Source organism: Ahaetulla prasina, chromosome 2, assembly GCF_028640845.1.
Source record: "Ahaetulla prasina isolate Xishuangbanna chromosome 2, ASM2864084v1, whole genome shotgun sequence".
Taxonomy (NCBI): Eukaryota; Metazoa; Chordata; class Lepidosauria; order Squamata; family Colubridae; genus Ahaetulla; species Ahaetulla prasina.
In genome coordinates, this window is record NC_080540.1 from 138,753,152 (window position 1) to 138,767,288 (window position 14,137).

A 14,137-nucleotide genomic window follows, 5' to 3' on the forward strand; every position below is an offset into this window, starting at 1 on the left:
GAAGAAGGCGGGGAATAGAGTGCCTACCGCAAGGGCGACTGGAGCACGTGGGTGCGTTTGTCAGAAGCAGCGATGGGCAAAAAAGAGAAGAAAGTTGCTGTGGCTTCCGTTCCTCCGCGGAAGGGGCTTCTCCCCCGTGGTAGGTCTGTATCAATCCGGTGAGCTTTTTTGGGGTGGGAGTATGTGCAATTTAGAGCACTTTGCTTATTCTGTGTCAGTGACAGGTAAAACAACCCTGTAGGGTTGATCAGTTTTATTACCAACTTAACTCACTTATCACTCAATCGTAACCATCGTGTTTGAGGTTGCCCAGTGAATGTAGAACTAACTGGGATTTTGACTGGCTACTGCTTGATTCTGCACGTGTTTATTCTTTGCTCCCACTCCACTTTCTCTTGGCCCAACCCACCTCACCCGGGTTGCTGTAGGGAAAATAGGAGGCAGGAATATTAGGTAAGAATGGTATCTTGAGTTATATATGAAAATGGAATAATGATGTCTGCAAAAAAACACCCTTTGCCTGCATGCAAGAATCGGGGAGAACCCAAAACGGGCAGAGTAAAAGAAAATGAAGAAGCTAAAAGTGCTTTGGAGTTTAAAACATACATAGATAAACACCTGCTACACAGGACCCCAGACTCATCAATTGTCAATAAAAAAGACAAAAAAAGTCTGGGTAGTACCATAGGTGTTGGCAGTACCTAGAGGCAGCAGAAAAGAAGCCACTGGAGAAAAACCACAAAATAGAACTTGCAAATAGAAGTGGAATGACTGCCAAAAGAAAGCAAAGATAGTACAAATAGTAATAATTGCCTTGTGTGCAATCCCAAAACATATGGAGCATCCCTGGAACACCATTGTCATTGACAAAATCCCCATCAGTCGATTTCAAAAGGCAGCTTTATCTGGAACAATCTACATCCTGGGATGATACTTTGACACTCTCAGGCAATAACATCTGCCTATCCCACGTCCTTGGGAAGGACTCAATAGTTGAATAAAACTGCCAAATCCCATCTAAACATCTGGCGGACTATGCAACCAACCATAATAATAAAACCTCTTCCTTACTAGCATTTTTCAATTTTCCAATTATCATAATGCCTCAGAATTCTGGGAACTGAATTCATAATAATAATCATAATCTATGGAAGGTTGCTCTAATTTATAATTAGCCAGCAATATTAAGATTTTATATAAATTATGGTAGATTAACATGCTTTTCTACTACTAAGGATGTGGAGAGCACCTGAAAGGTGATGTAGGAAGAATACCCCTGATAAACACTGAAAGACTATTTTAAATATAGGGTTGGCTATGGTACTAATTCAGACTAATATATGTGCTTCCAGCATCATCTCATTCATTCTGCTAAATGAGGTTGTTGAAATTCCATTACAGAGCATGATACAAAAATGTGAGACAAATGCTTGCATCTGTCATAAAATGATGATGATGATGCCTGGAGACAGCAGAATAGAAGAGAAAGAACTGGAGAAGATAACAAAATGCAAAGACCTACAAATAGAAATAGAATGACTATGGCAAAGACAAGCAAGGATAGTACCAATAGTAATAGGTGTCTTGGGTGTGGTCCCAAAACAACTGGAGCACCACTTGAACACCATAGGCATCAAGTTTGCCATCAGTCAATTGCAGAAGGCGGCTTTACTTGGAATTGCTTCCATCCTGCGACGATATTTGTAACACCGTCAAATATCCAGATTTGCCTATCCCAGGTCCTTGGTTAAGGACTCGATAGGTAGACAAAAATGCCAAACCCAGTCTGAACATCTGGCTGACTGTACGAATAATAATAATGATAATGTTAGCCGTACCAACATTTCTCTTTTGTTTTAATTTTAGCCATGTGAAGAAAAAGGCAAATTCAAAACCAGATTGCCTGAATCAGCAAGAAATTCCATATCGGTTGCGAGAAATCATGAGGAGCCGAAATGAACTAAAAAACCCCACTCGCAAGAAGAAGAAAACTGGTAAAAAGCAGTTTTATGATTTGATATTCAGTATATGTTCAAGCAACTAGCCAGAAATTCTTGGGAAGTGTCATCCTGACAACTCTCCTGAATGGTACTGGTTTGAGGGAGTCAGCCTTATATTTTTAATCAGAAGGGTGGAAGACTGGGACCCCAGAGCTGCATGGGATCCTTACTCTCCTTTTGGTCCTGCCCCCTAAACTCTCTGTTATAGCACTGAGAATTAGTGGAACAATTTCTCAATGCTTTGGAAAAGAAAATATAGAAAAACTCTAGGATATGCCCCAACATAGCTTAAAGCAGTTTTAAACACAAAGAAAATCCCATTTTGGATTGGTTGGAAGATGGGCAGTTAAATAAATGTTTTAAACAAATGAACAAATTTTCTGCAGAGAAAGAACACTGAATAATTTAAGCAAAAATATTGACTCAAACCACACATTTTGTTTAGCCTATCCAATTTGCCTCAGAGCTTGCCATCAGCCCTCTAAATAAATAATAAAGAGGCTGCTTATCATCAAAACCTAAGCCTAATAAATTAGATAAATAAATCCACCCCTGTTTTATAGTAGTATTACATGCATACAAACATGCTGTATTTGTGTACTGCAGAGTTGCAACTCTTTTAAGTTTACATGGAGGGAATACAGGTTACAGAGTAAATGCAGACAATACTTTTGTAAATCCGTTTTCTTTTGTGACTAACATTTCAGATATGCCTTTATGGCTGGAGATCTCCAAGTGCTTGCTGTAAGTGGTTCTCTAGTAACCATGGGTACAATGCAAGTAGGCACCATCTCTAATTAATAAGTTCAATATTATATTTGGTTGCTTCTAATAATGCACATGGGCCATAAAATAATGGTGCTATACAGCTAGAGAAATCCAAGATGGCTTGTTAATAACAGAATACCTTTTCCTACAGATCCTAGAAAATTGTTTTTAAATATCAGGTTGCTTCATTGTCAGATAACTCTTATTTGCTCAGCTAGGGATTGGTATTTGCACAGTGACTAGGTTAGGGCACTATCCGTTTCCTACAATGTCCATGAAAGTTGTTGGGCAGATTATAACATCCGTATTTTTTTCGCAGCAAATAAGCAGAGGCCTCAGTCAATGGGTGACATACCAGTACCGAAGTTCAAGAGACGGCGAGGGGAGACGGAGACCTCATTCGATAGACGTATGGACCGGGAAATTGAGCACGTGCGCTTTCTCACTGAAAACCAGACACAGCGTGAGCCTGAAAAAGAGATACAAGTCCAAGAAAAGTCGCAGAGGAAAAAAGAGTTAAGTTTGAATTTGCAGCTCTTGAATTGGAGCGGTACTACAGTCCGAAAGCCTTGAGATGAATTTTTCATTGATAACCCAGTTTTCCTTATTTCATCCTCATAACAATTCCATAAAGCTAACTTTAGGCCCGTTATGATTTGACTGAATACAGGATTTTCCTGAACCACTGTCAATCTCTCTAGCCATTAGGCCTCAAAAGTTATTATCGACCTCTACAATTAACTCCAGAACGAATGTGTAAGAATTCTATCCTTCAGGAAATCCTGTTCTTTTGGTTAATAGTAGCAATTTCTTTCAGTCTGGAATCTTAATTTTTCATTTTGATTCTGTGTCAGTTAAGACCGTACTACTCTCTACAAACTGCAGTGGAACTTAAAAGTGGTTCCAAGTTTACATGCTTAGTGTAACATCCTTTATTGGTTAGAGGATACATTGGTTCTTATCCCTGTATGAAGAGCTTTATGGCCTCTTTATTTACGGCTGTGAATGGTTCTTTCTTGACATTCCCATGGACAGCTCTGAAATTTCTGTATCCTTTGTTTAACGAAGCCTATTTCTCTAGATTTCAGAAGAAGAGGCTGGAAAAAATCCGTAAGCAAAAAACGGAGAAGAAAATAGCAATGCTCGAGAAGGACCTTCTCAAAGGTAGGGTAATAATTTGCTCAGAAAATACTGCCACTGCCTTGTAATGTTTTTGCATCATTGTGGATACTATTTCATGGATTTTTTAAAAACTTCTCCTTTGATATTTATTTATTTGTTTGTTTGCTAATTTAGTACAAAGCCCAAAGCCTAGCAATTTTGGGCACTCCGTGAAGTAAAAAAAAGTACAGTTAAACCCTATAACTATAAGAACAAAGCAACAAAACAACACAGGTAACAATGAACACATACATGCACAACTCAAAGGGGCCTCAGCTACTGTAGCAAAGTTAGGTTGAGGAGCCAGGTACACACACACACACACACACACACACACACACACACAAGCAAACAAAAAACAAAAAGGCCCAACAATTTAGACATCCATACTAAGCCCCTGCAGCAAACTTTCCATCTGGCTACCAACTTTTTCTGTACATTTTGGGTAGCACTTCATATAGAATTAGATAAGCCCCCGTTTTCTACTTTTTTTTGTATAAGATTAAGAATAATAATTTTAAAAATGTTTATTGAAATGTAAAGAAATGATTTATGTTGATGCTATTGAGATTGAAAAGAAAAAAAACTTGTAAATGGGAATATAAGGTTTTAATATAAATGGGAAGAGATAAAAGAGGGGAATTAAAAAAAGGGATAGATTTGATTAAAGATTTAAATTCGGGATGGAGGGTTAGACTAGAATTTCTTTTTTTTTTTAAAGAGCAGCTTAAATTGGGAAATTAAAAGAGGGGAAGGGGAATATATTGAAAAAAATATATAAGAGGGTGGGGGAAAACTGAATTTGATGTGATTATATACTATAATATATAATCTATATTATATAGATTATATATTATATTGGTGGATGATCTCTGGAGGGCCAGGGATAGGGGTTGTTCATCTGTCCTGGTCCTATTAGACCTCTCAGCGGCTTTCGATACCATCAACCATGGTATACTGCTGCGCCGGTTGGAGGGATTGGGAGTGGGAGGCACCGTTTATCGGTGGTTCTCCTCCTATCTCTCCGACCGGTCGCAGACGGTGTTGACAGGGGGGCAGAGGTCGGCCCCGAGGCGCCTCACTTGTGGGGTGCCGCAGGGGTCGATTCTCTCGCCCCTTCTGTTCAACATCTATATCAGGGGTGTCCAAACTTTTTTGAATGAGGGCCAAATACAGAAAAATAAGCAAAGGCCCGGGCCACGGGGTGGGGGCCGTGGCTTATTTTGGGGTGTGGCTTGGTGGTCATGTGACTGGTGGGCATGGCTAACTGCTCATGTGACTGAGTGGATGTGGCTATGGGCATAGAAACTACTCAGAGGGCTAAAAAAAGTAATTTTTGACCAGTCCTCACACTTATGACCATCCTCACATTTATGCCCATTGCAGCATTTTTAACAACCATATCACTCATTTCACAACTGCTTCTCTTCACCACGGTTACAAGATAGGGTGCAAAATGTAAAGATAGTTGTACGTGTGAGGACCAGTCAAAAGTGTGAGAACCTGTCAGAAATCACTTTTTTCAGCCGTCTGGGTAGTCCCTATGCACAGTTTAGGCTTAAGTATACTATATGTGTGTGAGTTATATATATGTGCATGTGTATCTCTATGTTTGTGTACGTGTGTGTTTGTGTTATGTTGATTTTTAATGTAATATTTTTAAATATAATTATTCAGAAAGGCATGCGGCCTGAAAACCTGGGACATTACAATACAGATGGATACAGTCAGTCTACTAAAAAGCAACAATATGTGGATATCATCTTCATTTAAGGGGGGAAAATGTTTCATATTCATTCATCTTGGCCAGGGGTGTCCAAACTTGGTCCCTTAAGACTTGTGGACTTCAACTCCCAGAGTCCTCAGCCAGCAAAGCTGGCTGAGGAACTCTGGGAACTGAAGTCCACAAGTCTTAAAGAGACCAAGTTTGGACACCTGATCTTGGCTTTGTTTTGTATTTGGTATGAACTTGAAACTCCTTCGTTATTCCCTGCCCAAGGGGTGGAGGCGCGAGGAGCCTCACCAGGCGGCCCGAGGAAGGCGAGGATAGAACTGCTGGCCGGGCACGGCCAGCAGCCTCTTCGCGCTTGCCGCCGCCTCCCCTCCTTCATTATTCCCTGCCCGAGGAAGGCGAGGATAGAACTGCTGGGCGGGCACGCCAGCAGCCTCTTCGCTTGCCGCCGCCTCCTCCCCTCCTTCATTATTCCTGCCCGAGGAAGGCGAGGATAGAACCGCTGGGCCGGGCACAGCCAGCAGCCTCTTCGCGCTTGCCGCCGCCTCCCCTCCCTTCGTTATTCCTGCCCGAGGAAGGCGAGGATAGAACCGCTGGGCCGGGCACGGCCAGCAGCCTCTTTCGCGCTTGCCGCCGCCTCCTCCCCCGCTCCCTTCATTATTCCCTGCCCGAGGAAGGCGAGGATAGAACTGCTGGCCGGGCACGGCCAGCAGCCTCTTTCGCGCTTGCCGCCGCCTCCTCCCCCCCTCCCTTCGTTATTCCCTGCCCGAGGAAGGCGAAGAGAGAACCGCTGGGCCGGGCACGGTCAGCAGCCTCTTTCGCGCTTGCCGCCTCCCCTCCCTTCGTTATTCCTGCCCGAGGAAGGCGAAGATAGAACCGCTGGGCGGGCACGCCAGCAGCCTCTTCGCGCTTGCCGCCGCCTCCTCCCCTCCCTTCGTTATTCCTGCCCGAGGAAGGCGAGATAGAACTGCTGGGCGGGCACGCCAGCAGCCTCTTCGCGCTTGCCGCCGCCTCCCCTCCCTTCGTTATTCCCTGCCCGAGGAAGGCGAGGATAGAACTGCTGGGCGGGCACGCCAGCAGCCTCTTCGCGCTTGCCGCCTCCCCTCCCTTCGTTATTCCCTGCCCGAGGAAGGCGAGGATAGAACTGCTGGGCCGGGCACGGCCAGCAGCCTCTTTCGCGCTTGCCGCCTCCTCACCTGTTTCTCGATGGCTGTCACTGCTGCCACGCGTGTCTGACATGGGGAGGCGCGAAGAGCCTCGCCAGGCGGCCCGAGGAAGGCGAGGGTAGAACTGCTGGGGGCAGGCACGGCCAGCAGCCTCTTTCCCGCTCACCGCCTCCTCTGCCCCCTCCCTTCATTATTCCCCGCCCATGGGGAGGAGCCATATTAAATTATACTTCCAGAATTTGCTGCGGGCCAATAAAAACTGACCCGCGGGCCGTAGTTTGGACACCCCTGATCTATATGAAGCCGCTGGGTGAGGTACCAGCTGTACGCTGATGACACCCAGCTGTACTTTTCCACACCGGGCCACCCCAATGAAGCTATTGAAGTGCTGTCCCGGTGTTTGGAAGCCGTACGGGTCTGGATGGGGAGAAACAGGCTCAGGCTCAATCCCTCCAAGACAGAGTGGCTGTGGATGCCGGCATCCCGGTACAGTCAGCTGAGTCCTCGGCTGACTGTTGGGGGCGAGTCACTGGCCCCGATGGAGAGGGTGCGCAATCTGGGCGTTCTCCTGGATGAACGGCTGTCTTTTGAAGACCATTTGACGGCCGTCTCCAGGAGAGCTTTCCACCAGGTTCGCCTGGTGCGCCAGTTGCGCCCCTTTCTAGACCGGGATGCCTTATGCACGGTCACTCACGCCCTCGTGACGTCTCGCCTGGATTACTGCAATGCTCTCTACATGGGGCTCCCCTTGAGGGGCATCCGGAGGCTTCAGTTAGTCCAGAATGCGGCTGCGCGGGTGATAGAGGGAGCCCCTCGTGGCTCCCGTGTTACACCTATCCTGCGCAGACTGCACTGGCTACCTGTGGCCTTCCGGGTGCGCTTCAAGGTGTTGGTGACAATCTTTAAAGCGCTCCATGGCATAGGGCCGGGCTATTTACGGGACCGCCTACTGCTACCAAATACCTCTCACCGACCCGTGCGCTCTCACAGAGAGGGACTCCTCAGGGTGCCGTCAGCTAGGCAGTGCCGTCTGGCGACACCCAGGGGAAGGGCCTTCTCTGTGGGGGCTCCCACCCTCTGGAACGAACTCCCTCCAGGACTTCGTCAACTTCCGGACCTCCGAACCTTTCGTCGCGAGCTTAAAACACACTTATTCATCTGCGCGGGACTGGATTAGATTTTAAAGTTATGGGTTTTAAGGGGTTTTTATTATTTATACTATTTTTAAATTTGGCAATAGAATAAGTTTTTTAATTGTTGTTTTTAATCTGTATTTATATGTATTTTAACTGCCTGTGAACCGCCCTGAGTCCTTAGGGAGATAGGGCGGTATATAAATTTGAAAAATAAAATAAAATAAATAAATAAATAAATACCTAGTTGATATTTGGTTCAAAAAAAGCTATTTTGTATGTGGTTTGTTTTAAAAAAAATTCCCCCCAAAAAGGAAAGAATTAGATAAGCCCCTGAACTTGTTTTGTAGCAACCCAGTGACTTAGAGAATCTGACTTCCATAGAGAGGGGAAGGCTAATAGTATAGAATGGGGTTATATTTATTTTATCAGTATGATGTAGTAACATAATCTATGAAATATCTATGTACTGTTCCACATCCATAAGCAACCTTGCGTGGCAGCCACATACAAAGATTTAAAGAAAGATTAATAATAAAGTAAAGAAGTTTCATAATGATTTGACCAACCAAGAAACAAAAATATGTAGCATTTGATATGGAATAAAAAAGAAAATAAAGTCGATATCAAATGAGACCTGTTCCAGAAGGCTTTCCAAAGCAAGAGCACTTGCAAAAAAAGCTCTCTTTTTGTGATGAATCTGTCCTGTTAGCATTTAGAGAAAGATTTTCTCTGAAGAGTTTAGTGCATGATCATGATGACATGGACAGCTACTTCAAGAACTTGGGTCACAAAGCATTTAAAGCCCTCAATGTGGTTAATTATAAGCAGATATGGAGCTTTTCTGAGGAAATGGTGTATGTAAATGGCTGAATACGGGAAAGACTGTCAAAATTCTGATATATTCTGAAGCCAGTTTGGACTAATGGTTAAGGCACCAGGCTAGAAAGCAGGAGATCATGGTCCCACCTTAGGTATGAAGGCTGACTGGATGATTTTGGGCCAAGCACTTTCTCTCAGCCCAATTCATCCCACAGGTATTGTGGGGAAAGTAGGAGGAGGAAGGAATATTGTGTGTGTTTCCTGCCTTGAGTTGTTTATAAAAATAATAAAGGCAGGATATAAATAAATAAATACAATACAATACTAGCTTTGCAAATTGCAGTAAGCTTTGGTTGGTTTAAATGGTGTGTTGAATAAACAGCCATTGACTGAGTCTGCCCAGCATGCTAAACTGAAAGCCATGGTTTATAAATTATGGTGTCAAGTGTTACTCAATAAAGCAAGCCAGAAAAAAGCCATGGCTGTTGGGCTTAGTACCAGTTCATAGCTTTAGCCAATAAGATTGATTTGATTATTTGGTAAGAGTCTGAATCCTTTTGTCCCCCTCAAAAAATGGACAGCTGAATCAAAATCTATTCTAATCAAGGTTTCTGCAGATCAAAGGAGCTGCACATCATAAAGCCCTGCGTATGGCTGGAAGAGCAGAAACAGCTTATGTAGCAAACCACTTCTTGTAATTTGTCTGAAAGGGGAATAAACTTTTTAGAGAACCACTAGTGTGCTTCAGGTGGTTATCAGCCTAATCTTGCCAGAGAATATGCTTGCTTCTGCATCCCTTTCAAAGTTAGTGCTGTGTATTTTGACACTTCTTTATGAAGAAACCAATTTCTTTCTAGGAGTGAGATTTATGTTTAGCTGATGTCTGAGATAAGAGACAATTGCATCGGTATCGGAGCTTGGTAAACTTGCTTACTGCAGAATACAGTAGAGTAGTGGTATGAAAGGCATGGGACTGCTCTATTCCTTCTTGTTTCTTTTTGTTTCAATGCAGCTCAACTTTTGTTTCAAAGCACAATATGAAAGAGAGATCGTATAGTGCAGGGATCTCCAACCTTGGCAACTTTAAGCCTGGAGGACTTCAACTCCCAGAATTCTGGGAGTTGAAGTCCTCCAGGCTTAAAGTTGCCAAGATTGGAGAACCCTGGTATAATGGATAATGGAGTCACAAGCTGGTCACTGGGAATCAAGGGCAGAATCTCTGAGAACAAAAGCACATAATAAAACATTCTGACCCAAGTGCCAAAGTCAGGCACCGTGATATCACAACACAAGTTTCATGAAGTCTGATTTTAGGATGCGGGAGTGGAGGTATAATATGAATTTTATTTAACTGGATTTTTAATGTTGTACACTTCCAGGTATCACCATTTGAGAGTTGGGCAGCTATATAAATTTGTTCAATCCAGCAGTAATGTGGCAGGATTGCTTTAGTTTTTATTTTTTTTATTGTTATTAGCTGCCTGTGGTTAATGTGTGAACATGGGTGGCCATAAAAGAGTTTTAAATAAATACAATCCTTTTGACAGGTGGCTATGGCTAGAGTGGATTTCTGGCTAAAAATTTGCTTGATGGTGAGAAATAATGAAAGAAGCATGTTGAATTATTTTGGAATTGTCTTTGCAATTATCAGATTTGGAACTGCCTTCTTTCCATTCCCTTTTAGACTCAATAAATTTTGGAGAAGTTGCTCTACAGCCTCCCACGCTTACAGCAAAACCCAGAAAGAGCGTTATCAAAGACAAGGTACGTCATTTTATTGAGCAAAGTTCTACTTCTCTTTTCTAATTATGCCAGTGGCCATACAAGCATCTGTTATTGCTGTGGAAGGAATTTACCTGATCACCAGCTCAGAATAGGTTACTGATAGGTATTAAACGGTATTATGTTAAGCTAACTGTTCCTAGGGTTTTATGTTTTTTTAGACATCCTCTTCTTAAAGCTGGTTCTCTTCGGGATTGCTCTCAGATTCAATCCATATCCATTTTTCCTCTTCACAATTCTTCACCTATTTTTTCTTTCCTTCCAGGGTGATCAGAGGCAGCAACTTCTGCTAACGTCTCTTTTGGGCTCTGGCAGGAAAATCAGTGTTAAAAAATCAGGCCATGCCTCTCTCGCTCGCCAAAGGATCATTCAAGAGGAGAGAGAACGGGTTGTCCAAGCTTATCGGGATATAAAGAAAAGGAAACAGCAGCAGCAGCAGCCGTTGAAGGAAAGCTTTCTTGCTATAGACAAACTAAAGAAACCAGCCTGAGTTGGCAGAACGAATCTATCATTCCGAGAAACACAATGCCATTACAAACCAATTGTAGAACGACAACTAAGTCTACTTCTCCTTTCCACTTCCAGTGAGAGTAACCAGCAACACTGATAAGCAGATTAACAGCTCAGCAATACAAGTTTACACACTTTGTTTTTCTGAGCAGACCAAATTCTTTAAAAGGTGTTTCTTGTATCTCAGTTTGTTGAATTTGTAACATGGAAAAAAACAAAAAACCACTCACATTTCCACCCGCTACTTCCAAAAGGATTAGCAATTCAAATTGACTACAAGAATCACAGCTAGTTTTCAAGTACCAATCTATTTTGATGTTTCTCATAAGCCTCCTTCTGATGCTGAAGAAAACTGTTCTCCAGTTCAGGGGTCTCCAACCTTGGTCCCTTTAAGACTTGTGGACTTCAACTCCCAGAGCCCTCAGCCAGCAAAGCTGGCTGAGGGACTCTGGGAGTTGAAGTCCACAAATCTTAAAGGGACCAAGGTTGGAGACCCCTGCTCCAGTTGGACATTGCATTCCTTTTGGAATTTTTTTAAGTCGGTGTGTGTTTTCCCCATACCTGGATTGTCTAAAAAGTTTGTGGAAAAACCAAAACAATCCAGGCTGGGTTCCTCTTTGGAGTTTAGTTACCAGTTTCTGAATCAAAGTCAGAGATGTGTTGAGGGGCTTGGACCATTTTCTCCAAGATGTTATCGGAGGCAGATGAATTGGATTAAAATACGTATCTACACAAATGTGTCTTCTTGCTACAGTACTTTGCTGGTTCTGTTGTTAAAGATTTCCTTTCAGAAGAGAAAAGGGATTGCTACTCCAGGTACAGCTACTATATGGACATCCACCATTGAATACCAGCAGAAACTTTGATTGGATGGAAATCCTTAAGAGAGGATAAAGCAGAAGGCACACTTCCTTGGCAGAGGTTTAAGATGAAGGGGAGGAAGCAACATGCTTATTTTGCAGAGCATTTTTGACAACCTTAAGAGGGAAACAATTTTACCGTCTTTGTCTTTCCCTTCCAAACCCTGGTGCTGTTGTACAATAACAAGAACATGTATTGGCAAAAACCAATGAAAGAACTTAATAGAGAAATAAAGCGGCATTTTTGTACCCAGCAACAATCACTCTGTATTCTTGACTCTACAAGCCGGGGTTATGTTAAAAATGGTGTGAAAAATGACTTCCAAAAATAAAATAAAATCAAGTGTGTGTTTGTAGGATGAGGTTCTCAAAGCAAAGGTGACTGGCAAAGTGAGGTAGCAAAATTATGAACAGTCCATAAAAAGCAGAAATAGTTGGTTGATTGGAGGAGGGAGGAAATCAAAAATCTTTAGTTGAGAAATACAGTAAGATCAATACTGTATTGGGCAGAGTCTTGAGGGGTGGTTGGTCCTAATGAAGGTACTACTGGCGTGTGGGCTTTGGATGGTGCAGCACAGATTTGACAGTAGATGGCAGGATCTGTATGCAGTGAGCAATTCCTTTTCTTATGCAAGCTCTTTCTCTGAAGCAACCTTTTTTTTTCTTTTATAATGGAAGAATGTGGTACAGAGAACGTCCTGTTTAGATTTCCTGTAATTCCCCCTGCAATTATCTGTAGTTTTAATACAATTTCTGATGTTCCAGGATGAAGTTCCACTAAAACCTTTTTTAATGAAACATAGCCTGTAGTTTTCTGGTATCTCTGGGTCAGAAGTGGTATTCAGCAGGTTCTGACCAGTTCTGGAAATTTTGGGTAGTTCGGAGAACCAGTAAATACCACCTCTGACTGGCCCCTCCCCCATCTATTCTCTGCTTCCGAGTCCCAGCTGATCGGAAGGAAGTGGGGATTTTGCAGTAACCTTCCCCTGGAGTGGGGAGGGAATAGAGATTTTACAGTATCTTTCCCCTGCCACGCCCACCAAGCCACGCCCACCAAGCCATGCCATGCCATGCCCACAGAACCGTTAGTAAAAAAATTTGAATCCCACCACTGCTCTGGATGTATTTTATAGGTCAGTGATGGCAAACCTTTTGGGCTTGGGATGTAAAAATTCAGAAAACATCTAACCTGACTGCTGGCATGTCATATGCACACCCCAATAAAAGAGAAACCATTCTCTCTTTTCCCCACCTTCAATCTAGGCTACCCTAAAAATAGCACTCAGAGCGCGAAACTAGGCCTACAGTAAAGACTTGGACTTCAACCTCTGCTGCCCCTCAAACAGGCTGCCTTGCATTGTGCCGCAAAGCACAATTGCACCCATGGCCCAGTGCTTCCTAGGATCTGCCAGGTGTTGCTTATCTTCAAGTGGGGTTCCCTTTCCGTTGACAAGCCCCTGTGGCCTATCTGAGGCTGCTCTGGGTTGCACGAGGCCTTAATTCTTGCCGCAATTTTGCAGAATTCTCTTCTGCAGCCTCTGAAAACCAGGCGAAAACACCCCATCCTCCCATGATTTTTGGAGGCTCCGTATGCTGTGCGAGAACACACCCCTCTTGTGCATTGTTCTGAAGGCTATGAGAGAGCACATGCGGTCTCTGTAACCTCCGAAAAATCACTCAAGAACAGGGTGTGCTTTTGAGAATATTTATTGCCAGGTGTTAATGAACACAAGTGTGTCACCCAAAACGCCACGTCATCTTTGAGACGTGTGAGGTTTGCCATCACTGGTATAGGTACTAGAAAGGATATACTCTGGTTTCTCTGCTTCTTTCAGCTCTTTTCTGCGGACTGATCTTTATCAGATTTCTCAGCTTATCTTGAGATTTCTAAAACAGCTTCTACCTTTTGAATATTTGGAGAGCTGTTTACATGGGTGAGCACCTTGATTCCTTGAGAATGAGATACGATTGCTCCTACCGTGTTGCCACTTAAGACACAGTTCCCATTATCTTCACTGTCACGTAGTAAAAAGTGAGCATTCTTAAGAATGCAGCCTGGCAGCAACAGCATTTTAAAGCATTTAATTGTGTTTGGTCAGACTACTTCCATCAGTGAATGTCTTAACCGCCAGTTGGTATTTTAAAAAAAATAAAAAGGATGCTCCATTTGTTTCCCCAAACAAGATTGCAAAAAGTGAATGTT

At 43.2% G+C, this 14,137-nt stretch overlaps 1 protein-coding gene across 1 annotated transcript; it reads left to right on the forward strand.

Moving 5' to 3' along the window:
• The first annotated feature begins 32 nt into the window (after window positions 1-32).
• CCDC137 (coiled-coil domain containing 137) lies at window positions 33-12,228 on the forward strand. Its single transcript, XM_058172594.1, has 6 exons — window positions 33-143; window positions 1,867-1,994; window positions 3,088-3,283; window positions 3,850-3,932; window positions 10,467-10,546; window positions 10,830-12,228. Exons 1-6 carry the CDS (start codon window positions 73-75, stop codon window positions 11,052-11,054), a joined length of 783 nt encoding a protein of 260 aa, XP_058028577.1. The 5' UTR covers window positions 33-72; the 3' UTR covers window positions 11,055-12,228.
• Window positions 12,229-14,137: the final 1,909 nt, after the last annotated feature.

Excerpts from the sequence above, each read along its gene's own strand:
- CCDC137 (XM_058172594.1), top strand. The coding sequence starts at position 73 with ATGGGCAAAAAAGAGAAGAAAGTTGCTGTGGCTTCCGTTCCTCCGCGG. Across the intron at positions 144-1,866 it reads GGGCTTCTCCCCCGTGGTAG|CCATGTGAAGAAAAAGGCAA; the intron begins GTCTGTATCAAT and ends TTTTAATTTTAG. Across the intron at positions 3,933-10,466 it reads CGAGAAGGACCTTCTCAAAG|ACTCAATAAATTTTGGAGAA; the intron begins GTAGGGTAATAA and ends ATTCCCTTTTAG.